Source organism: Protopterus annectens, chromosome 4.part1 (genome assembly GCF_019279795.1).
Source record: "Protopterus annectens isolate FY-2018-M chromosome 4.part1, PAN1.0, whole genome shotgun sequence".
Lineage (NCBI taxonomy): Eukaryota > Metazoa > Chordata > Ceratodontiformes > Protopteridae > Protopterus > Protopterus annectens.
In genome coordinates, this window is record NC_056734.1 from 309,641,479 (window position 1) to 309,667,639 (window position 26,161).

The following is a 26,161-nucleotide window of genomic DNA, read 5'->3' on the forward strand; positions in this document are numbered from 1 at the left end:
CATCAATGGCAACAGTGGGGGATGTTCACAGAGGATAACAACACCCCACATTAAGTGTAATTTCCCTTAACAGCAAAGAGACCACAGTCAGCTTGGGACTGGTTTCTCCCCCTTTCTCCACTCCAGATACCCAATAACACTCCCCACTGGCACAGCTATAGAGTTGAGCAGAGTGGCCAAGTGAAGACCTCCAGCACCCTATTTGTGCAACCAGTGCTTTGGGCCCCCGCTCAAGCAATTGACACTCTATGAGGTCTGATTTACACACACACACATGGGAAAGGCTGGCACAGGTTTACTCATTGCCACCCAATCCTCATGAGTTACTTTAAAGCCCTAACAAAGTGTGTTCAGTCTTACTGTGCAATAGTAATATTAATACAAGTTGGTAGGTTAACCAACGTCACGTTAGAGTGGCCCCCATAGTCACTAAATAAATATGCAAGTATGCTAAAAACTTAAATATCTCTATGCCAGAATGAAAGGTTTAAATATATTTGCTAATAAAAGAAAAAAATTCCGTATATATTTACTGTGACATCAAAGATCAAAACCACATGAAATATTTCAAACACTGACAGTCTCAAAGAAAAACATCTAAACTAAGCCTTACTATATACCCAAGACAGTACACCCTAGAAAGAAAAACACAGATCAAGGTAAACATCCTGGTGAGGACAAACTAGAAATGACAGTCATAGCAAGCATCTTATACAAATCATGTACTTATATATTCACTGTAATATCAAAGTACAAAACCATAGGAAAGATTTAAAACAACATAGGTTCATAGGTTCATAGGTAGGTACTACACTATCTGCCCGAGGGCATTTATAAGCCTAGCCAGATTGTATCGGCTTTCGCCATCCCATTGATTAATTAACTGATCCTCTGTCAAGCAGAGCCAATGAAGTGATCCCAGGGGTGTATTTTCTGTTAACCATCCACTAGTCAAGGTTTCTCTTGAAGAGTGTTAGTGAGGGGCTCTGCCTGATATAATTTGGAATTTTGTTCCAAAGCATGGGAAGTCTCTGTGACAGGAATCTATCCCTCCAGCATGTTCTATCTATTGTTGTGGCAAGGTTTAGCTCACTAGAGCACATGGCTCGAAGTGACTTGGATTTCTTTAGGGGGACATGGCTTTGTAAGTCAGGCAGAGATCACCTCTGAGTAAGCAATATGCCACTGAGTGCAGCCAGAGTTTTTTCAGACGGGCTGCATATTACATATGTTTGAGACCAGTAATCCTCTTGGTGAGGTACTTTTGTGGTCATTCCAGCTGTTGGAAGTATCTTTTGCAGTACATCCCAAATGGGGCATTGTACTCTATGATGGGACTAATGAGTGATGAGTAGAGGGTCACTATAACCTCTTTATTTCTAGATGTGAACCCTTTAGTAATTAGATGAGCCACATAGAAGGATTTCCTAACTAACTTGGCAATATGATTGTCAAAGGAGAGATTACTATCTACCTGTGTCTCCAGATCTCTTATTACCTCTTCTGTATTAAGGGAGCTGCCACCTATGTGGTACTTCATGGGTGTTTTGTTTTTCCCAAACAGGATGACTGCACTTTTTGGCATTTAGCTTGAGGCCATGACTTTGACACCAGGTGTCCATCTCAGTAAGGCCCTTTTGGAGGATGTCCGTGTCAGCCAGAGAGTCAATTATGGCTCCCAGTTTGCAGTCATCGGCGAACTTAGTTAGCCATAGTCCTCCTGTGTTTGCCTGTACTTTTCATCAGAAGTATATGCTGAACAGTAGGGGTACCAGGACTGAGCCATGCGGGAGACCACTTGTGACTGGTTTAGAGTTGGACCTGGAGCCTGCTATTCGTACAGTGTGAGTTCTGTCTGTAAGCCATTTGGCAACACATCTCATGACATAGGGGTTTATGTTCAGGCTGGTGAGTTTTTCTGTAATACCCGAGTGGGGAATGGTGTTGAAAGCCTTGGCAAGGTCAAGGTAAGCTGTGTGAACCACGTTTCCCTCATCTATGGCCTTGGTGACTGTCTCAAAGAAGTCAACCAGGTTTAGTAGGCATGATCTGCCCTTAACAAAGCTGAACTGGGTCGGGTCAAGTGTTTGGAAGTTCCCAATGTCTTTGTTAATGAATTCCAAGATGAAGCGCTCCATAGCCTTGCAGACCAGGCAAGTCAGGCTTACGGAGCAATAGTTACCAGAGACAGTTGTGGCCTCTCCTTTGTGGAGAGGAATAACCGTTACTGTGCACCATTCTATGGGCATGAAACCTGTGGAGAGTCTGAGGTTGAACAGCGTGTTTAAGTGGGGGGTTAATTCATTCTGTAGTTCATGCAAGACCCAGCCTGGGACACCATCTGGTCCCATTGATGCTGTATTTTTGGCTTTTGAAAGGGCTGTTTCCACCTGTGCATCTGTGATTTTTGGGACACTACACTTTTCCGGTATTGTTGTGGGCCCTTTTAGAGGTGAGAGGGGGGTGAAGTTTGCACAGAATCTATCTGCCAGGATGTTGGCAATATCAGTAGGTTCAGTATATTTTGTGCTATTTTGCACTAGTTCAGTGCATATCTGTGAGTTGCCACTTAGATTCTTAACATAGCTAAAGAAGGCTTTGTGGTTATCTTTTGAATCCTTGGCTATTTTTCTTTCAAAGTTAGCCTTGGATGAGTTCATGAGGGACCTCAGTTTCTTACTGCTACTGATCTGGGATTTCTTTCCTTCTTGGGATTTGCTTTTTTTCTGAACTAGTTTCTACCTTCTTTTGTATAGCCTGTTTATTGCAGGGGTCCACCAAACTGGTTTCCTTCTCTTAGAGGAGTGAGTCTTGGTTTTGCTAGGGATGGCATGATCCATGCATCCTTATAGGTGCTTATAGAGTGCATTTGTAAAAGTTTTTGCATCTTGGGCAGCATTATCCTTTAGCGTTTGGGCTGTGAAACTTACCACCTCTGTCTTAAGTAAGGTGAAGTTTGCTTTAGAAAAGATTTTTACTGTGGTTTCCTTAGTTGGGGTTGGTGGTGGGGTGTGGAAATCCAGAGTGACTAGTTTATGGTCTGATCTAACCAGTAACAGGTTGACCTCCGGTATGGAACACCTGTCGCCCATGTTGGTGATGACCAGGTCCAATATGTTTTCACCTCTGGTAGGGGAGTTTACCAGCTGATCCAGGGCATTTGAGTTGATGAATTCCAGGAAGCGCTGGGCCTAGGAATTTGTACTCAAGTAGTTTTTCCAGTGAATGGTAGGGTATTTGAAATCACCCAATATCAGAGTGTTTGGTAGGAACTTCATGTTTTCCTGTGTCTCCAGAAAGGTGGATTGGTGGTCCTGGGTCATGGAGGGTGATCTGTAGCAGGCTGCAATTTGCATTGCAGACTTGCCTGATGTTAGCTGAACATGGATGATCTCAGAGGTATCATGCTGCGCCACTAACCTGGAGGTGTAGGTATCCTTGATGAATATGGATACACCCCCTCCTTTTGTGTTTTGGTCCATGTTCTGTGGCTGAAACATTTAGTATGAGTTGTAGCCCAGTAGTGCTGGGGTCCTCTCCGGAGCCTTGAACCAGTTTCAGTTACTGCACAGATGTCAACGTTCTCCATACTGAGTAGTGCTTTGAGCGCATGCATTTTGAGATTTAAACTCCTGGCATTGAGTAGCATAACCCTCAGTTTTTTGTTAATTGTGCTGTTTACGGAGGTGGGTTTGACTTTTGAGCCTTGCCTAAAAAAGGCAATATGGGGGCAGCAAGAGCATTAGCCAGTATTCAAAATCCTAGGGGTGACAGGTGCAAGCCGTCTCTTGTGAAGCTACACGGCTTGTCGAGCATGCCATCCCAGGCTGACAGATGCTGGATCCCCTTTGAATGACACCAGAAGCTTAGCCAATTGTTGAAATTGATAATTTTTTCTTTATACTGAGATATCATTCTTGGTGAGGGCAGGATGTTACTCAGGGTCAGGGTCATACCAGCCTGGGCTACATTGTCAGAGAGCTCTTCCATGTCTTTTTTCATGTAGTCCAGGGAGGTACATCTCAGGTCATTCACACCAACATGAACAATGACAGAGTCATATTTGTACTTGTTCTGGAGTGACCTGAGTGCTTGTGTTATGTGGCGGATTCTGGCTCCCGACAGGCAGCTAACAGTAACCTTCTGCTTGTCCAGCCTAGTGAGTGGGATGTCAATGTGCCTGACTATAGAGTCACCTATTACCAGTGTGTCAGGTATGTTATTTCGCCTTAAGGGCTGTGATTGTCCGGCACACTGATTTTGTGTTTTACGTGATGTCTGGTTTGTGACGAGAAGTGCAGGTTGTTTGGGTGTCTGCTTTGGAGGTCTCTGATGCTTTTGCAGGTTTTTATTTAGAGACTCCGAGTATGATTTTGTGTATTTATGAGAATTTTTTCTAGTGCTGTTTTAGTAGGTCTGTGTGCGGCTGGAGTTGTGGTCCAAGTGTTAAACCTCTCCTCTTGACTGTCTGTCTGTTCCAGTCTTGGGTGGAGACAGCTTAGCTTCCAGTTTGGCTGTATAATTGCATCTCTCGCATATGTTAGTGTTTTGTGGTTGGAGGAGAGGCTTGTCTGTGTACATGAGGCAGTTGTAACATTGCCTCAGGATACCCAGATTCACCAGCTGGACTGAAGAGTGCACCTGAAGTTGCCCTTTGGTCATGCCTGAATAGTAGGGTGAGCTGCATACTCGCTTTGTTGGTGAGGTGTGAATAAAGAGCCTTGCCCTGCTAGACACTGCAGTAGAAACAGGCAAACTAACCTTGTTATAGAGTGGAGATCAAGGTAAACATCGCAGTAATGACAAACTAGAGAAATGACAGTTCTACAGTCATAACAACCATCTTATACAAATCACATACTCCGTATATATTCACTGTAACATTAAAGTGTTAAACCACATAAAAAATAATTAAAATAACTTTGCAGTAAAAACAGCCAAACTAACCCTTGCTATTTATCTCAGTCTACAGACAGTATCCTAAAAACTACAGATCAAGGTAGATGTTGTGGTGATTACAAACTAGAAATAATATAGATCATATCACTTCTAATCACCACAACATCTACTTTGATACTGTTATAACACAAGCATCTTATACAAATCACTTGCTGTCTCTATCAATGAATGAGATACTGCCAGCACACCTGGTGGATTAATGCAAATTTAACATTTGCAAAATTTACTAGTAGCTGTGCTGGCAGTACCTTTATTCCCTTTGCCACAGACTTTTGAAAATCTACATCTTTTCCACATTGAATTCCACCACTTACCTCTGAGAAAAGCAGCAGGGTTCCTTGGACAGTTTCACAGGCAGAACAGGGCAAGCAGGACACAGGCTAAAACAGTGCAGAGGCAGAGCAGCAGAGCAAGCAGCAGGCAGGGAAAAAAGGGCTCCCAAACACCACCTTAAGCAGGCTGCAGCAGAGGCTAGAGGAGTAAAAGTACGCACTACCATGGCATCATCCTTCCCTTCAGGCAAGCAAGCAGCAGGTGTCCCGAGTCCCGAATCCCAATTGCAGTAATTGTCACGCAGGCAAGGGCGCCACACAGGAAGAAGCAAGACTACCAGTCCACCGAACAGCTGAAGTTCCAATTCGCAAATCTGAAGTAAAGAGCTGAAGAGTTGTACAATCCAACAAGCCAGCAAACTAGAAAATCTCAGTCCTCCTTCACCTTTTTTTTTTAAAAAAGGGCAACACATAGCTCAAAGCCCTGCTTTTTACTCTTTAATTTTCGTGGACTTTCACAGGCACCTGCTAGCTTGTCTAATTACTGATTGGCTGCTTGCTGCATGTGCTTTTTGATTGGCTGTTCCCCAATGCAGCAAGTAGCCAATCAATCAAGACGGCAATGTTATTTTTTCATCAGCTTACAGATGCGCTGATGAAGCATTTCAATTCCAGAGTCTCAGAGCGAGAACCAGAGAACCAGAGTGCTGTAATGATTTCCGGACACTCTGGGGAAAAAAAAGGGTGGCAATGCTACACCACACACACACACACACACACACACACACACACACACACACACACACACACACACACACACACACTCACACACACATGCACACACGCTCACACACACATATGGATAGATAGATAGATAGATAGATAGATAGATAGATAGATAGATAGATAGATAGATAGATAGATAGATTACTGAAAGCAGTTACACACACAGCACTATTTATTACTTTATTCATGCTTATCAGCTTTTTCAGCCAGCCTTGTGGTTCTCCTTTCCTGCTAATGCTTATTATATTGAATTTCATTCTCAGATAGAAGGAGAAGACATAGGATAATTACTGTCTACCTATATTTCACCTCTTTTTTCTTAGTATTACTGATATCGCTAATTGTAATTTGTGAGGCATTTCATTCACTGCTGAATTTACTTACTATGCACTTGTCTAAATATTGTTTTAATATCCGAAACTCCATAATGTGCCAATTTCTCTTTACTGAATCTTATAATCTTTTGCTGGAATACTGCTTTAAAATATTATGCTTTGCATTTAACAGTCTGTTCAGGCAGAAGTTGTTCACACAGGCAAATGTAGCAATTCAAGGAAGTTTTCATTCCTTAGCTGTATAAAAGAGTTAATATACAGAAGGAATATAGAAATAAATATGGTCATTTCTCACTAAAGTATTTGCTGGTCATTCACTTGACACTGCATCTCCCCACCCCTCTGTCCCAACCTTCACTCTGAACAGGGTGTAGTACCTGACTGAGAGTTCAGCCATCTTGTACATATTTATACTGTGGGAAAAATGACTGTCTTATACAATTATTCTACTAAAACATTTTTGTAAAATCTTTTCTTTACAAAAACTGCCTGCATGTAATGTAACTACTTCCTAAGTCTTTATAAATACATAAACAAGTAGTTGTAACTGTACTCATTCAGATGTGCATTTGGGATTACATATATAGATATGCAGATTATTATTTTGCTCATATAAATATTACATTTGTCTTTATACAGACAATTATGTTATCACATACTCTACAACAGTAGGAGGAAACTGATGCAGAATAAGGTGAAGCCCCAAGTCTGGAAAAAAAGTTGAGATCCCTCATCAAATCCTCTAAAGCTAGATATGAAAACAGAACTGCAGCAGATAGTAAAGGCAACCACAAGGCATTCTATGGTTATGTAAAGAATCTCCACGGCAATACCCAGATTTGCTCTGAGCTATTGCACAATGGTACCTCCTATACCGAGCCAACAGATATTGCCAATATACTGGCCAACAGATTCAGTGCCAGCTTTACCCCCTCCCCCCAAAGGACCAGTCACAATACCAGTAGATTGCCAAGCATCCAGTATTACTACTGCACAGGTTAAAACAGCACTCTCCAAGGCTAAGAATACAGCTTCTATGGGACCTGACAATATCCCTGACTGTATTCTACATGAACTACAGAGTGAAATGGGACCTCAACTGTGTGCCCTGTTCAATCACAGCCTCAACTTGCTTTGTTCCTACTGACTGGCACAGTGCTACAGTCATCCCTCTCCACAAAGGAGGAGCAACTACAGACCCTGGAAACTATCGCCCCATTAGCCTGATGAGTCTGATATACAAAGCTATCAAATGCATCATCATGGACCTAATAAACAAGGATATAGGGAATCTCCAAACTCTGGATCTCACACAGTTTGGTTTTGTGAAGGGTAGATCATACCTGCTCAACTTGATCAACATCTTTGAGTCAGTCACCAGAGCTGTGGATGAAGGCAAGGTGGTTCATACAGCCTACCTTGATCTGGCCAAGGCCGTTGATACCATTTCCCACTCTGGAATCATAGCAAAACTCACTAAGCTAGGCATCAACCCCTATATCACTAGGTGGGTTGCAAACTGGCTCAAAGGTAGAACCCGCAGTGTGAAAGTAGATGACTCCATGTCAGACTGCCAACCCATCACGAGTGGAGTCTCACAGGGTTCAGTCTTGAGTCCTCTCCTGTTTGGTATCTACTTTTCTGAAGTCCAGGCCAACACGAAAGGACTCTGGCTGACAAAGTTCCAGACGATTCCAAGTTGGGAGCTATTATTAATTCCCTAAGTGATGTTGACATTATACAGAAAGGCCTCACTGAGACCAACGACTGATGTCAGAACCATGGCCTTAAGTTCAATGCCACAAAAATGTGTTGTCATCCTCTTTGGGAAAAACCTGGTTCCCATGAATTACCACATCAATGGTAGTCCACTGAACACAGAAGGCGTTATAAGAGATCTGGGAACACAAGTTGACAGCAACCTTTCTTTTTATCACTGTGATCAGAAAGTTCTTCTATGTGGCACATCTCATTACTAAGGGTTTTGCATCCAGGAAGAAAGAGGTCATTGTCTCCCTCTACTCTTCCCTCATTAGGCCAGTCATTGAGTACAATGCCCCATTTGCCATGTACCTCACTAAATACCTGCAACAACTGGAGAGTATGCAAAAGTACCTCACAAAGAGGTTCTATGCCTTAAACATTTGTCCTATATGGACAGACTAAAAAAACTCCAACTATTCTCTGTCTCATATTGCCTACTTAGAGGTGATCTCTGCTTGATTTATAAAGTCATGTCTGACCCAGCTCTGTTAGAAATGCTACATCTAAAGAAATCCCAATCCTTCCACTCCACATGCTCCAGGGACCTCAAACTCATTACCACAATCAACAGAACATGCTGGAGAGACAGGTTCATAACCCAGAGACTGCCCATGCTATGGAATAGACTTCCCATACATGTCAAGCAGAGCACCTCATTGGCCCTCTTCAAGAGAAATCTTGATGAGTGAATGGGAAATAGAAAATTCACCCCGGGGATCAGTCCAGTGGCTTTACTCAACAGAGGCACTGGGAGCTAAGGTCAGGTGGGACGATACCAGGGTAATCCTATGGGATAGGCTTGTAAAGGCTCCAGGGCCATTAGCCTAGTACACACCTATGAACCTATGAACCTAAACATTCTATAGATTTGTATGCAGATGAGGATGTGTATTTGTATACAGGCACAGTTCTGTGTACAGATATGTTTATGCTTTCTTTATGTTATTATGATAACATTATAGATACATATTTGCAGTTACACATATAGAACAACTCCCTCTGTGGTATCATATCACCTTATCCAAACCCAGTTAACCAGCAGAGGCATTAGACCAGGTCCTGTTGTTATTGACGAGTTGGGTATAACCAAAAATGCTTTGTCACATGAATGTTTTTTTTTTTTTTTTTTTGCAAGGCATATGTTCACATTTCTTTTATATGGTGCATATAAAACAGTATGCAGTATTCACTTTTATTTATATTACTAACAATTGCTGTCCATTGCCTTAGCTACATTCTTTGGAGTATTACACCTGAATGTTATGTATTCAAGCTGTAAAGCAGCAGTATTACTATTGTTTATATGTATATATATATATATATATATATATATATATATATATATATATATATATATATTTTTTTTTTTTTTTTTTTTTTTTGAGATGGGCAGAGTTTATACTTTATAGTTCTGCAAACTTTCATGCATATGACTCCATTTTTTTAAATATTTTTAGCTTTGAGCATATTGGTGGCTGTTGGCAAATTCCTGCACCATGCTGGGGACTGCTGAGGACTGCTGCAGACTCCACCTCTGTCCTCAGCACATTCATGCCAAGCCAAGGTCATGTTTATGAGTAGTCAAGAGTGATTTACATGATAAGTCACCGTACACATTCATGTTTATGTGCAATTGATAGACAGGAATGTAAAATTGCCTAATTATATACGAAATGCATAAATCGACCTGAATTTACAAGAAATAGTTTAACATTGCCATATTAACATGTGATTATGTGAGTTGCAAATTATCTAGGAAACCACAGACTTTTTATAAGAAAATAACAGGAATATTCTAAATTAATATGACACACTTTATAATGATACAAAATTAGTGAGTTCATTTCTACAAATAGTTATATTAATGAGATGATGGACACATTATAATGTCTTTAGTGACTACTGTAAAGCTGTCATTTGTAAATTGAAAATCATTACAGCAGCAGTGGAAATGATTAGTGATCACAAACAATATCATTTACTTTGGTGTGATTTAGTGCTTTTACATGCATGGTAGAAATGTAATGATTTTATTTTGCTGACTCAACAATTGGAGAGTTCAGAGTGTCACTGTAGGATGAAAAATTACAGTATTATGACTACAAAACTATGCTAGGTAATAGGAGAGGATGGATATGTTAAGCAACTGATTGAATTATTGTTATGAATGAATTTCTGACAGTGCAGACATTACTATAACACAGCTGTAATTGACTGGACTGAGATTTTGCATGTGCATATAATGGGCTTTGTGCCACCTACTTTTATACTTTCTGAGAATAACAGAGATGGTATTGTTTAAACTGATGATTACATCAATAGTCTTTTGCGTATGACTGTGGCATATCTTTTCATATGCAGTAATGCTATAGAACAAGGGATCAAGGCAGAGAAAGACAACAGCCATGAGGAAAACCACATTCTCATGGCAGCCCTTAGGATATATGGTAGACGTCTGTTTAGTAAAGGGGGGGGGGCAAACAAGCTGAGAGGACAAAAGCCTAGAATTAAATTGCTCTAGACGTTAATGCAGTCAGTGGAAAAAAACACACATTAACTCAGTGCAAGAAGAGGGTAAATGATATGATAGGACATGCTAGAAGCAAGCTGAGACAGACTGCAATTGCCTATACCAGTAATGGGGGCCTCCAACAATTATCCTTTTAATACCAGATGGGGAATTCCTCCTCAACATCTGTAGCAGAGAAAATGACGGCATCGGAATAATCAGAGCTACTGTGGACACTGGCTATTACCAAAGTCTGCAGCAGCAGCACTCGTCTGCCCAGGAAGGTTGGTTTAAAAACAGTAACATCTATCTATATAGATATCTGACCACTGACAGGGAATGATTACATTAAATACATGATAATTACTGATAGGTGAACCTTCCACTTTATCCAGAATGACAATGAAGGCAGTGAGTGTAGCAAAATCCACCATACCTCCTTAATAAACATACAGTAGTGCATGCTTTTTCTTTAATAGTAATGTTTTCAAATCATTTTTACAGTGTCAGCAGCAGAAATAAACAGTTTCACTAAATCAATGTATCAGCAGAATGGCTGTTGAAGATGATGATAAGATAATTGTATTTATGAGGTAGCCTGAGGAAAGTGGCATACAGTCCTCAAATTTATTTCACACCCCACAACATGTTACTAACTCTGCAGAAAGTGATGGTGCATCACAAAGTCTAACCCATGCTGACATTACACTCCCACATGTACAGGAAGAGAACCCAAGCACCTCTACACTGGTGTCTTGAAACCAGACACTTTCAGGATGATGGCAGACATTCAGATGTAACAGTGTCCACAGTGACACCTTTACGAAGGCTAGCCAGTTGCAGGAATTTGATACAACTACCCCAGGAAACAATTAAAACATTCATTGCCCAGTAGCAAATGTGCAGTGACATTGTTAGGGCTGAGAGCACTGCCACAGAGAGTTAGCTGAAAATGGTTAGAGTCCTCCAGGGTATACATGAGAATTTCCAGCATTACTTGGAAATGGCACAGAATAGGGATAATGCTATGATTCCACTGATGAGTAGTATGGTGGCACACCAAGCATTGGTGGCTGCATCTATTGTGACACTGATTAGGACTCAACAGACTCAAGCAGGAGTCAGTCTTGGAAGGGAAAGAGGATAGGGCACTGTCCAGACATGTGGGGACAGATCACATGAGACTATGAGTGCTTCTCAAGAAAGAATTGTAATTAGTCTGGGAGAATAAACACAACAGATTTCATGCAGGCCACACCAAGCATTCATCTAAGCCTAGTAGAATCTTCCATTTGAAGTCACAGTCATGGTCCTTCAGCACTGTCAGATCACTTCATGCAGGATCACTTGCATTAAGTGGGTCACAACATCAGACCAACTCATCATCCAGATCTCATGACAGCCCCTCTTCAAAATCACTTGCACTGTCACCTAGGCTGTCCTTAAGAGATGTGTATGAGACATTTGACCTTGACCTATGGAGAATCAAGTGTGACATTTTTCTTGCTTACAACGTGACCTTTGCAAACACAGGTCAATGTTTAACTTGAAAGGGAATAAGTTATTTAAAAAAAGAGGGAATGTCGTACACTTTTAAATTGCATGCATTTCATTCCTGCTGCTTAAAACTTCATGGAACTGTGGAAAGAAATCTGTAAGTTATAACATATGATTCTAGTCTTTATATAGTATATAGTTACTTACATGTTTTCATGGAAACACAGTAATGACAAAATTGCAGATTAAAATGAGTACCCTGCTATGCAAACAAAGAATGCTATCACTTCACCCTCATATTTGTTTGTCTCTGAGGCCAAAAAGTATTGTGTATGATAAAATAAAATAATTTAATCTACAGTACCTCAATATACAACATACTTTAAACTGCAAAAACATTGCATATGATAATTTTCATCCAAATGCAAGGTATGAACTCATGTTAAGTATTGAATTACACTAGTTTTTACGAACTGAAACATGTGAAGACATTCAGTACATACATAGTTAGGTAAACCAACTCACTAGAGTTTATTGTACAAAGCAGTTAAATAATGTGAATATTACTTATACGATGCCTTATGACATTACTGAATAGGAGTCAATGAGCACTCAGGCATGACTTTCACAAACAATAATGAGTGCTTGTTCTGAAATAAAAGAAAAATATTATTTAAACATGAGAAGGAATGTCATATGAATGATAGTTGACCACACAGCATAGCCCACAAATATCACTGCATGCATCAGTTATACTCATCTATTTTTTTATGAGAAAGGAAACACTAACTTGCATGTCATGATCCACAGTAGTGGACTAGACTCTGCCTCTTTACCTTCACAACCATATGCCATGCACAAGCCTGCTGCATGGGGTCCTTTACTAGTGCTGCCAGCTGGTCATCATAATTCATAGTGTGACTGGAACTGGGAATGACAATAACAATATAGGTCACCTCACCACTGGACTGGCACATGATCATGTAATGCAGAATGCAACATGCAGAAAACATCCTGCATATAGCAGCTGGGTCATACTGAAGGGCACCCCCAGACTCATCCAATCACCTAAAGTGAATCTTTAAGAAACCAAAGACCCTATTGATGACAATACAGGACTGGGACAGGGATTTTCTACAGCTCTACCTGAATTTCTCAGTGGTGTCAGGAGCCATGGCTTCAATGGATATCCAGCATCATCTGAAATACTAAAAAAAAAAAGAGAGACAGAGATAGAGAGAAAAGTGTGTATGTGGGGGAGGGGGGGTCAACACAAAGGAAAATTGTTTAGTATTCAGCAATATATTTTACCATGAAAAACTTCTTAAATAACATTAAAATAACAATATTTGTCAATTTATCAACAAGATGACTACTAGGCATCCTACTATGCAGGAAAATGTGGTAGAGTTAACTAGTGTGCCAGATATGGGAATTGTGTGCACTGCCAAGATGCTGGACAAAGACTTTGGTGATACACCCCCATACATCTCATTCTACCTGGCAATTGATGGACTGGTAGCCTTTCCTATTGCAGTACCACTCACCCCCTGAAACAGAAGGGGCTCCATTTGCAACATGGGTGCATTTCTTTGCACTGAGTACCTCAGGGGAAACCTGCCATCCCATAAAAGGTATACATACTCCTGGCTCAGTCCTGAGGTGATATTGGGATATAGATGTACTAACCACATGGGCCAAGAGTGCATCTAAGAAGTGACTAAATATCTTAGAGGTAGGATCTTGTGGGACACTCACAGTGTTGTCATTATGTTTTTGGGGGGTCCCCATGGGAAACATCATAAGGTCTAAAAATAGCTTAGTATACACAGAGATAGGAAGTGCATGCATTCCTCCAGTACTCCTGTAGGGGTCATATACACTCACTAAGATCCTTATAATACTCATGTCTACTATAAACCTGTCAGTTATCTCCTGATTATCAAAATTGTAGTGAGTTATCCTCTGCCTGTAACTCTGCCTTCTTGGTCAACATGGGCACTGGGTGCAACTTTTAGTTCAGCCAAGACAAGCAGCTCACAATGGCAAATAACAAGACTAGCAGCAACATGACAGTATTTTGTGGACTGCAGAGTAGGTAGGATTGGCAAGACTCCCCTTTATATAATGTATCTTCAGACAGCAGGGAAAAGCAGGAAAATGTCACTATGGATCACAAATAGGCAAGAAAATGCTTCAGTATCATACGCTGTTTTACGTCATTCCTCATTTACGTCTCATTCTGACATCATTTGTTAGGCTTATTTGCTGTCATTGCATGTTAGAATAACGGCCTCTGTGAATCACTGATTTGCTGTGTTCATTCTCAGATAGCAGGGTAACCTTAACATTCATATAATGACTATGAATATCACCATATGGCTTTAACAAATCTGTGTGCAGTTTACTTATCAGAACCATTCTGACTGATGTTGGTTGTGTGGCTGAATACATTTTTCAAGTTTTTGTTAAAGGGTTTTTTACAGCTTTTTGAGTCATTCTGGATTTTTGTAAAAAGTGTTTAGTTCAGCAAGAGTACTAGGGATTAGATGCTGGAAAGGAGTACAAATCTGTGTTCCTGCAATTATCTACCCCTTATTTACCTAGACCAGGCATGGAAACTTGAAAAATTTAATAAATTAACCTTGTTAATGTTTTATTTCCCCTGCAATTCTGATGTTTCCTCACTAGATGGCGCACTCTAGGTATATTGGCTTTGTTGAGGTGAAGCATAGGCCTATTACTCCCTCTATGAAGATGAGGGACCAAGAAAAGCCCCAAGAAAGGAAAGTGGACAGAGAATGTCGAGTGTTCAATAAGGAGTGGACAACTAAATATTTTTTCACTGAACACCGATCATAGATTCTATGCTGAGTGTGCTGTCCTTCCTATGGAAATGCAGTTAAAAACTACAAATGAGATGCAGGTACCTGTTCTCAGACATGCAGAGAAAAACTTCCCTTTGTCACCATTACACCCACTAACACTAGAAATATGACATTATAAATTAACCTCGACACGGCTATTAATAGGACGCGCTGGAGGGATAGATTCATCACCCAAAGACTCCCTATGCTGTGGAATAAAATCCCGGTATATGTGAGGCAGAGCACCTCGCTGGCCTTGTTCAAGAGAAATCTTGACCAATGGATGGGAGATCGTAGATATACCCCAGGGATTACCTCAGTGTCACTGCTCAACAGAGGCACAGCAAAATAATGGGTATAGTTCCCCATACTAGGGGGGTGTGCGTAAGCCACAAAACTATGGGCTAGGCTTGTAAATGCCCTCGGGCAGATAGCCTAGTATGAACCTATGAACCTATGAACCTAAGTACTTTTCCAATAAAATGTAAATGTAGAGATGAGGAATGGGAATACAAGACAGCCACAGACAAACTGGAGGCTTAATTTAGATGTTCTGTACTGTTACTGTTTTTATTATATTCCTGTACCAAATGCTAATTTCTGAGAGAATGACTTTGAGACGAAAACAGCATATGAAAATTATAATGCACAGACTTCAGTGGTACAATGTAATGAAACTTTCTGTGTCTTCAGCTCATCTCAAGACAAATGCAGAGAGACACACACATGCACACACATACATGTTTGCTCACACTTGGCGTGAGCACTTGCACCACAAATTGAATAAAAGGAACAGGACAAGTACATCTGCATCTCCTACCATTTTTGAAAAAAAAGACAGCCAGGAGGAGAGTGATGGTGATATCCTGAAGGATAACAGAACTTTCAGTGCTTTAAAATAAAATGGTAATTTATCTGATTTTCAGTGTTTAAAGACTCATTTCGAAGTCAGAGATTTTATTGTAATGCTTTTCTTCATTTTCATTGGAAATTAAAGCACATGTTTTCTCCATATCCCAAGATGTGTATTTTTCCCCCAATGAGGTGATGTTTTCAAAGCATGCCATCTATCTGCTCCTGTTCCGGCCCCTTTGTCAAATGTTAGAACTCAGTATGGCCCACGAATCAAAAAGTTTGCCCACCCCTGACCTAGACCCTTCAAACTGAAAGGAAATAACTTTCAGAAAGATCAATTAGGTATGTATTTAATCCTACCCATCTTGCAGTATTCTGTTTTGGCCCCCCTGAACACAGCAGCGACCTGAAATAGAATCTTTTATGATCTGAGCTCCAAATGGTTCAGTAAAATTGTAAGTGCCATTAGTCTGGGTCTACAAAAATCATCCAAAAGATGAATCTGTAAATCACTAAGGTGCAAATCATGAGGATTTTGAATAAAGTATCATGAGGATTCCAGGTACACTGGAGAGAAATTAATATCTTCCTAGTACCGGAACATATTAAGAATAATCACACACACGCACACACGCACACACACACACACACACACACACACACACACACACACACACACACACATACACACACACACACACACACACACACACACACACACACACACACACACACACACACACACACACACACACAGATGCTCACAAACACTTGTATATTTAACAAATACAAAACAATAGTGATATCTCAGGAGTGGCAGCAATTTGACATGTGACTTCTCACATTCTTGATCCAACTGGAAGTCTCACAAATATCGTAATATTAAGTTCAGTTTCCTGCTGCCATGTTTTATGCAAAGGTGCCTGAATGATAGGTAATTATAGTGTCCAAACTGTAATCAAGGAGTATCTTGCAGAATGATACTGCAGTTTGGCTTTGAACACCAAAACAGATGTTTTCAAATGTATTTCAGGCTGGTTTACCTTTTTGCTATTCTATCTATTCCATAGTAAGTTATTTATAAGCAAAATGCAACATATTTATTTATTTATTCCTTTACTTTCTTTTTCTGCAGATACGCCAATGAGATCAGTTTTAATGAAACTAAAACTGAAACAAGCATATCCTGGCATTGCCAATGACCCAAACAGTGCAGATTATAAGAACCTTGTACAGTCCACAGATAAAGAGGTATGTTAAGCTATATGGCACAGTATATATATATATATATATATATATATATATATATATATATATATATATATATATATATATATTAGTTTTAATATAAGCATCTGAGTTATGAAAAAATAAAATGTAGATGAGTATCTCAATAATTTTAAAGCAGTGATTGAGTTTTTTTTCTGTTTTAGTCAGTCTTCATAGTCTGCACAAATCCTTTATTCTGGAATGTTCCTTCTTTCCCCTTACTTGTATAATAATGTCTGGTTCTCCTTTAATCTTGTTATATTAGTAAGGTTCACAGCTACCATGTACCTCTATAGATCATTCGTGTCTTATCCCCTCCCTTCCTGCACACCTAGCCTCTCCTTCCCTATTCTCCTTCATTTCTTTCTCACATAAATGTTTTCACAGATCGCCTGTAGATTCTTAACCTCTCCCATCATAGATGTGATACTCATATAATCAGGAGCAGCCTTAGGTCAACTGGTGCCTAGAAAAAAGAGCAAAAGACGGCCCCACGACACCACACACCACCCCCACCCTGGTCTACCTACACCAAATAAATACTGGAAAACTGCCCCTATTAGATCAGCGCCCTAGGCGGCCGCCTAGTTGGCCTATGCCTAAGGGCGGCCATGCATATAATTAGTCATTTACATGAGTCATGAGCACCACCATGTTTCTTATCCCTCTTTTCCTAATAAAGATCCAGTTCTTCCCATTCCACTTTACTATCAGCTTCTTCATGCCCTCCTCCTGATTATTCCAGATTTTCAGTGCTGTCTTTGCTACAAAACAAATTTAATTCCCAGATGTTTTGAGCACAGTTCACTGCCATGGGTTGCCCTACCTTAGCCAACCAATTCTACACTTCTGAAAGTGGAATTATAGACAAAATATCTTTGGAAACAATTGAAACTACCATAACATTTTATAATGTTTTGTCTTCCTTTATAACTACTATCATTATATCATATTATATAATTTATCATACATTTTCTCTTAAGAACATGCTTAATAGTAGTGGCCAAGACATATGAATGGCTTCACAAAGACGGCAAGTGCAAAGGCCAAAATCTATATAACGCAAATTAAAAAAACACCACACGGACAATCAAAGACTTTATTAAGTTTTAATCCTTTTTAAAAGTCCAGACCGGTTTCGGCCAAAAAACCTTGATCAATGTGTTACAACAACCGATAGCGCTCCCTTTTATACAATAAAGTCATCCATACAACCAATAAAAAAATCCCCAATAGTTAACTAGCCTACCTAATACAATCTTCTTGAAATAAAAAGGAGCATGCATAAATATTAATAAAAAAACAATAATTCAGAAAAGTAACAACACATATAATACATGTTGTATACACCATACTAAACAATAATCATAAATCTTTAAAGATGTTCATTCAAGCCAGGTGGGAATAACTCACCCAGTCTAATAGTCCATGCTTTTCCTTTTTATTTAAACATTCATGCTATTTGGTTTTAATGAATCTTTGGCCACCAACCTTATCAATAATAGTAAAATAAATGTTGGGCATGTTATGAACAAGTGTATGCTTATATAGTGCATTGATAATAACCTTATTCCTTATATTACTCAAATATTCCGAGATGCACAGTTTTAGAGATGTGGATGTTTGACCAATGTAAAATGCGGCAGAATGGCACACAGCCAAGTACATTACCCAATTACTGCTACAATTGGCAAATGTCTGAATCTCAAAAATGCGTTTGTTGTTTTTATTTGTAAACTCCTTTGTTTTAAGCATGTATCTACAGAAACTATAATGTTCACAAGGAAAACATCGAAATAATCTAGTGCCATCCAATGTCCATTGAATTTTTATATTAGAAAACGGGTGTTTTTTTATAAAAACTAAGGTGTCCACCTAAAGTGACCCCCCTACAAAAAGAAAAGGCACACCTATTATCCAATATTTCACACAAATATTCATCTGATAACAAAATATCCCAATGTCATTGAATTAAATTGGTTAACTGTTTGGTATTCCTACCAAATGTTGTTGTGAATCTAATTTTAGATCCACTATTAGACTTTTGGCTCTGATAAGTGAGAAATTCCTTTCTGGGCATCTTACCAACTGCATCACTGGTTTGCATTACATTTCTGACAAAATAACCCCGTTCAATAATCCTCTTGGTTAAATCTTCATTAAATTGTACAAAATCCACTTCTCTAGAGCAAATGCGTCTAATCTTCATATATTGGGATTTAGGAATGTTCTTAAAAATGTGTCCTGGATGACAGCTGGATGCATGTAAAATGGAGTTAGAATGGAACAGCTTCCTATAAACTGTACTCTGAAGGGTACTTTTGGATGTTTATTAATCATCACATCCAAAAAAGGAATACATTTCCTATCAAAACTAACCATGAAGTGAATACCCCATTTATTTTTGTTCAGATACTGCACAAACCCCTCCAAATATGCAGCATCAGATTTCCAAACCATCCAGCAGTCATCCAGGAACCTTCTCCAAATGTCGATTTCCTCAATGAAAATATTATGACTCCAATCATAGATCATGAAATGTTCAACATAACCCATGAAACGATCTGCATAAATGTGGGCAAAAGCAGCCCCCATTGCAGTACCTCTCATCTGAAAATAACATTTACCACTGAAGAAAAAGACATTTTTCGTTAGCACATGCTCAGTTAAAGAGAGAAGGAAGGTATTAAATCCAGGACTGTATAACCCCAGCACAGTAAGCCAAAAGTCCAATGCCATTAGCCCTGCCCAGTGAGGACTGCTGGTATAAAGTGAGAGTGATGCAACATCTAAAGTACAATGCAACCACCCATCTTCCAATTGTAAATCAGCAATGATATTTAAAGCGTCTGTAGTATCTTTAAATCTAGCCCTGACAGCTTGTAATAAAGGATTCAAATAATTAGTTAGATATACAGAAATGGGTTCCGTTAATGAACTCCTGCCTGAAACAATTGGTCGCCCCGGTGGGTTTTGAAGATTCTTATGTACTTTAAGTAACAGATAAAGAAATTTTGAAGCTGGTTCCTTAACTTTAAAATTGAAACATGTTTTCTCATCAATGATACCCTCATCCAAAGCCATATCAAGAAATTCATCAATTTGTGCTTTAAAGCGTGGGGTAGGATCAATGGGCATAATCATATAAAATCTCCCATCACTAAGTTGTCTATTGGCTTCCGCCTCATACATAGTGCAATCCATGACCACTATCGTTCCCCCCTTTGTCGGCGTGTATGATGACCAAATCCTTCCTATTTTTAAGTAACCCTAGTGCCTCCCTTTTTCTGCTGATTTAAATTATTGGAAAGCACACCCCCAATACTAGTGGCCACATTCAACCCTGGTCTATGATCTGCATCTAGCAGTGTAATCCATTCATATTCATGAATCTCTAAATCATTATTTAAGTCTCCACCTCTTATATTTATATATATAAATTGTATTACTCTAAACTGAAATCCATGTTCTATACCCCTTTCTGCTATGTGCTTTGCCAATGCATTTGTGACTTATGTTCTGTAATTCTTCCTTCAATTTTCTGCTACATTTCCCTATGTAGAATGCTGCGCAGGCTATGCAATTTGCTAAATGCACAATGTTACATGTATTACAAGTAGCATAAATATTGAACATATATTACCTTCCTGTTATGGGGTGTCAAAATATACTATTGGTCTCAATATCCTTACAACATACACAAGTATAATGTGGATATGCGCCTATTTTAGTATATTTATGTGGTCTGTAATTATGTTTAACATCCTTATAACATAAATGTGATTTTAAATTAGAACAATTTTATATGCAAAATAAGGTTTCTCACCAATAATTTTCTTTATCTCAGGCATTGATGTTAAAATATTACAGTTTTTTCTATTACATTCCTAAGCACATGTGATTTCCTATTATAAGTAGTAATGTATCTTACAATCTCCTTTCCTTCATTACTACAGCTATCCTTATTACCATTGTTCTTAACATAAAAGTATGGTTTAACAATATTTTCTCTAATATTTTGTACTTCACTCTGTATTTGTTAGAACATAGAGGGGTTATAACCCTGTTTCTCAAATTCAATATTCATCCCCTTAGACTGAACAAGAAATATTTCATCTTTTGTATTCAGACGGCTGGTTCTCAAGAGTTGTTTGCTTACTACACTTCTAAATGTATGAGGGGCATGCATACTTGCTCTATGTAAATATCTGTTTGCTTGTACCTCCTTTTTATGTACGATGGTGTTGATCTGGTCCCTATGTCTCTCTAACTTAACATCTAAATATGTGATGTAACTCTCAGAATATTCCATGCTAAATTATAAATAAGTAGTGGTGCAATTCACATATTGAATAAAGAGCCTAAGGTTTTCGACATTACCATCCCAAAGCAAAAACAAGTCATCAACAAAATGCTTATAAAACAATATGCTATTCTTATATTTACCTTCATAAATATACATATACTCCCAATGTGATATAGCAATGTTTGCATAAGTATTTGTCACTGGTGTTCCCATGGCAACACCTATTTTTTGATGAGATATCTGATCATAAAACAGGAATGCATTGTTTTTCAACACCAAGTCTAATAAATCAAAATATATTGCATATTATTCTGGTAGATAGCAGGAAATTATGTCCCAAGAGGTGTCTTGTTGCTTCTATTCCAATATTGGATGGAATAACAATAAATAATGATTTAATGTCTAATGTAACAAAGAAAAAATGGCTTATCATGCCCTTGTCAACCCATGTACTTAACTGTGTTAAAAAATCCTCAGTATCTTTTATGTAACTTACATTACATTAAATAGAGTAAAATAATTACGTTGCTTCATGTCAAGTGTATGGCAGTTCCATAGAAGTGGCTTTCTCTGTGATACAAACATTTCCTTTGAACATGTTGTATTTATTTGGCAAAAGAGGTTGAGATCCCTTGAGCATGTGTTTATTATACCATTGAATTCTTAAATTTGTAACAGGTCAGACAGAAAAGGGTCTGTAGAAGCTATGGCATTTTGAAGCTTTCACTAGCCTATATGATACTGAGAAGGAGGACAAGGCTTTGAGATGGATTACTTAATTTTTTATGATTAAGGGACTTGATTTTTTTCAGTGAGATTATGGTCATTCCACTTGTGACAAGTGCGGAACAGCGACAAATTAAAAGGGGCATTGTAGTCAATGATCAGGCTAATGAGTATCGTTTACAGTGGAGCAATTACAACCTAATATTACAATGTAACACATTTAGATATAAGCTTGTACAATGAAAAGGACTTCCATACAGCTATGATGACCAAAATACATTTCATCATAGATATAGTTTCCCAGATCCCTAACTAAAGCAGCAATCTTTCAGGGGTATGTTATCAATGTGATAGTTACAAGAGGAATCATACTTGCTGAAGTATAGGATTATATACTTCTTGGCATTTAATATTCCATGGTTTTGACATTGTCTATTTGTTTGGGCCAGGCCCTCCGGGAGGATCTTGGTGTCCTCCTGTGTGTTTATGATGGCACCCAGTTTGCAGTCATCTGCAGACCTGGTCATTGACAAACACTTAACATTATCTTTTACCTCCAAGATGTAAATGCCAAAAAGTAATGTCCCAAAGACTGAACCTTTGAGCATACCACTAGTGACAAGTGGTTTATAGGAGGTATATCAGCCCACTCTATCTTTTTTCTACTTGTGAGTCAGTTTGCGATCCAAACATTACATAAGTACTGACATTTAGCTGAGAGATTTTATCTATGATACCTAAGCTTGGGATGATGTCAAATGACTTTGTGAGTTCTAGATATGTGGTGTGCACTGTTTTGATCTCATCCAGAGCTTTCATAATATTTTTGAAGATGAGCAGAATAAGTTGGCAGGACATGCCCCTGAAAAAACTGAATTGGGGTTTGTCAAGAATCTGTAAGTTACCTATATCTTTACATATTAATTCTGTAATGATCTAACCCATAGCCTTACCTGAAAGTCTTGTAATGCTTATGTGTCTATAATTACTCGGAGCCATTGAAACCACACCTTTGTGCAAACAAATAATTCACCCTTATAGGTTCATAGGTTCATTGGTTCATACTAGGCTATCTGCCCTAGGGCATTTATAAGCCTAGCCAGAGTGTGTTTGGCTTTTGCCACCCATTTTAAATGAATTTTGCTATGCCCTTTTTCGAGGTTAGTATACTGTGCCTCTGTCTAGCAGTGACACAGAAGTGATACCCGGGGTAAACCTACGATCTCCCATCCACTCATCAAGATTCCTCTTGAAGAGAGTCAGTGAGGGACTCTGCCTAACCTGGACTGGGATTTTATTCCAGAGTGAAGGGAGCCTCTGAGTTATGAATGTGTCCCTCCAGCATGTCCTATTTATTTCAGTGCTAAGGTTCACGTCTCTCGATGGGATTTGGATTTTCTGAGGTGCAGCATGTCCATTAATTCCAGGTTGGACATGGCTTTATACGTCAGGCACAGATCGCCTCTGAGCATGCGGTATGTCACTGAGTAGAGCTGGAGTTTCTTTAACCGGGCAGCATATGGCATCTGTTTGAGCCCTTTGATCCTCTTGGCGAGGTACTTTTGGTCTTTCCAGTTGCTGCAGGTGTCTGGTAAGGTACATCGCAAAAGGGGCATTGTACTCAATTATGGGACTGATGAGGGATGAGTAAAGAGGCACGATGACCTCCCCTGATCTAGATGTGAATCCCTTCATGATTTGGAGGGCTATATAAAATGTTTTTCTAACCACTTTGGCCACGTGGTTGTCAAATGAGAGATTGCTATCAACTTGGGTCCCCAGGTCCCTAATTACTTCTTCTGTACTTAATGGATTGCCACCTATGTGGTAATTTGTGGGTACTTTGTTTTTGCCAAAGGGGATGACTATACACTTTTTAGCTTGAGGCCATGGCTCTGGCACCAGTTGTCTGTTTCCATGAGGCCCTTTTGGAGGATGCTTGTGTCGGCTGGAGAGTCGATTATGGCACCCAGTTTGCAGTCATCTGCGAACTTGGTCAGCCACAGTCCTTCCGTGTTGGCCTGTACCGAAATATATACCAAACAAGAGGTCTCAGAACTGAGCCTTGTGAGATGCCACTTGTAACTGGTTTGGAGTCTGACATGGCTCTAGCAATTCTAACCATGTGGGTTCTGTCCTTGAGCCAGTTTGCAACCCATCTAGTGACATAGGGGTTTATATTTAAGCTGGTGAGCTTATCTATAATGCCTGAGTGGGGTATTGTATAGGTCCAGGTAGGCTGTGTGGACCACCTTCCCCTCGTCAATGGCCTTGGTGACTGTTTTAAAGAAATCGACCAGGTTTAATAGGCAAGATCTGCCCTTAACAAAGACAAATTGGGTAGGATCCAGTGTCTGTAGGTCCCCAATATCTTTATTTATGAGGTCCATGATGATCTTTTCCATAGCTTTACAGACCAAGCTAGTCAGGCTTATGGGGCGATAGTTTCCAGGATCCGTTGAGGCACCACCTTTTTTGGAGAGGGACCACTGTTGCTGTACGCCACTCTTTGGGTACATATCTTGTAGTAAGGCTGAGATTGAACAGTAGTTTTATGTTTGGGTTTAGCTCCTCTTGGAGTTCATGTAGGACGCAGCCCGGGATACCATCTGGTCCCATTGATGCTGTGTTTTTTGCTTTGGAGAGGGTGGCTCTTACCTGAGCATCTGAGATGTCAGGGGGCAGCTGAACCTGTCAGCTAGGATGTTGGCAATGTCTGTGGGTTCGGTGTATTTTTTGTCATTTTGGACTAATTCTGAGCATATCTGGAAATTCCCACCCTGGTTCCTAACATAACTAAAGAAAGCCTTGTGATTATCCTTAGTGTCCTGTGCAATTTTTCTCTCTAAGCTGGCCTTAGATGATTTTATGAGTGCCCATAGTTTTTTGCTAATAGTGATCAGAGATGCCTTCCCTTTTTGGGATTTTGCTCTATCATGTAGTAGCTTCCTCCTTCTATTGTATAGTTTGTTTATGGCTGGGGTCCACCAGTCTGCCTTTGGAGGATTGGGTCTTGGTTTTATTTGGGATTGCATGATCCATGCATTCCTGAAGGTGTTCATAGAATGCAATTATAAAGGATTCTGTGGTCTGGGCCATATTTTCCACAGGCCTGGGGGCTTTGAAGGATTCCGCCTCGGTTTTGAGGCGTGTGAAATTTGCTTTAGAGAAGTTTTTCACTGTGGTTTTCTGGGCAGGGGGTGGGGTCGGGATGTGAATATCCAGTGAGATTAGTTTATGGTCTGATCTTACCAGTGAGGGCATAGTGTCCCCATGTTGGCGATGATCAGGTCCAGTATGTTTTCCCCTCTTGTGGGAGTGGTAACAAGTTGTTCCATAGCATTTGAGTTTATAAATTCTAGGAAACTTTGGGCTAGAGTGTTGGAGCTAGAGTAATGCTCCCAGTCTATGTTTGGGTAGTTGAAGTCGCCCAATATAATGTTGTTTGGAGAGACCTTCATATTTTCCAGTGTTCTCAGGAAGGCCGAGTGGGGTTCCTGGGTTTGGAAGGGTGGTCTGTAGCAGGCTACAAACTGGAAGGCAGTTTGACCCACTGTTAGTTGCACATGGATAGTCTCTGATGCTTCGCGCTGTGCCACCAACCTGAAGGTGTGGGTATCTTTGACGAATATTGATACTCCCCCTCCTTTTGTGGTTCAGTCCAAGTTTTGGGGCCAAAGAGCATGGTATGAGGTATAACCTGGTAGTGCTGGGGTGTTCTCGGGAGCATTGAACTAGGTTTCTGTTACTGCACAGATATCGATGTTCTCCATGCTAAGGAGAGTTTCGAGTGCGTGCATCTTGTGGTTTAGACTTCTGGCGTTGAGTATCATTACTCTTAGTTTCTTATCCCTTGTGATACCTATGGAGGTGGGTTTGTCTTTTGAGCCTTGCCTAAAAAAGGCACTATGGGGGTGGCAAGAGCCTTTGCCAATATCCGAAAGCCCAGGGGTGACAGGTGCAAGCCGTCCCTAGCTGACAGACATTGGATCCCTTTTGAATGACACCAATACTTA

The 26,161-nt window shown here is 39.8% G+C and overlaps 1 protein-coding gene across 1 annotated transcript in view; it reads left to right on the forward strand.

Moving 5' to 3' along the window:
- Positions 1-26,161, forward strand: part of LOC122800843 — a 1,417,490-nt gene that overhangs the window by 964,063 nt on the left and 427,266 nt on the right. The window contains exon 18 of the mRNA XM_044070157.1: positions 16,980-17,095. Coding sequence (XP_043926092.1) covers positions 16,980-17,095 — 116 coding nt within the window. The remainder of the gene's footprint in view (positions 1-16,979; positions 17,096-26,161) is intronic.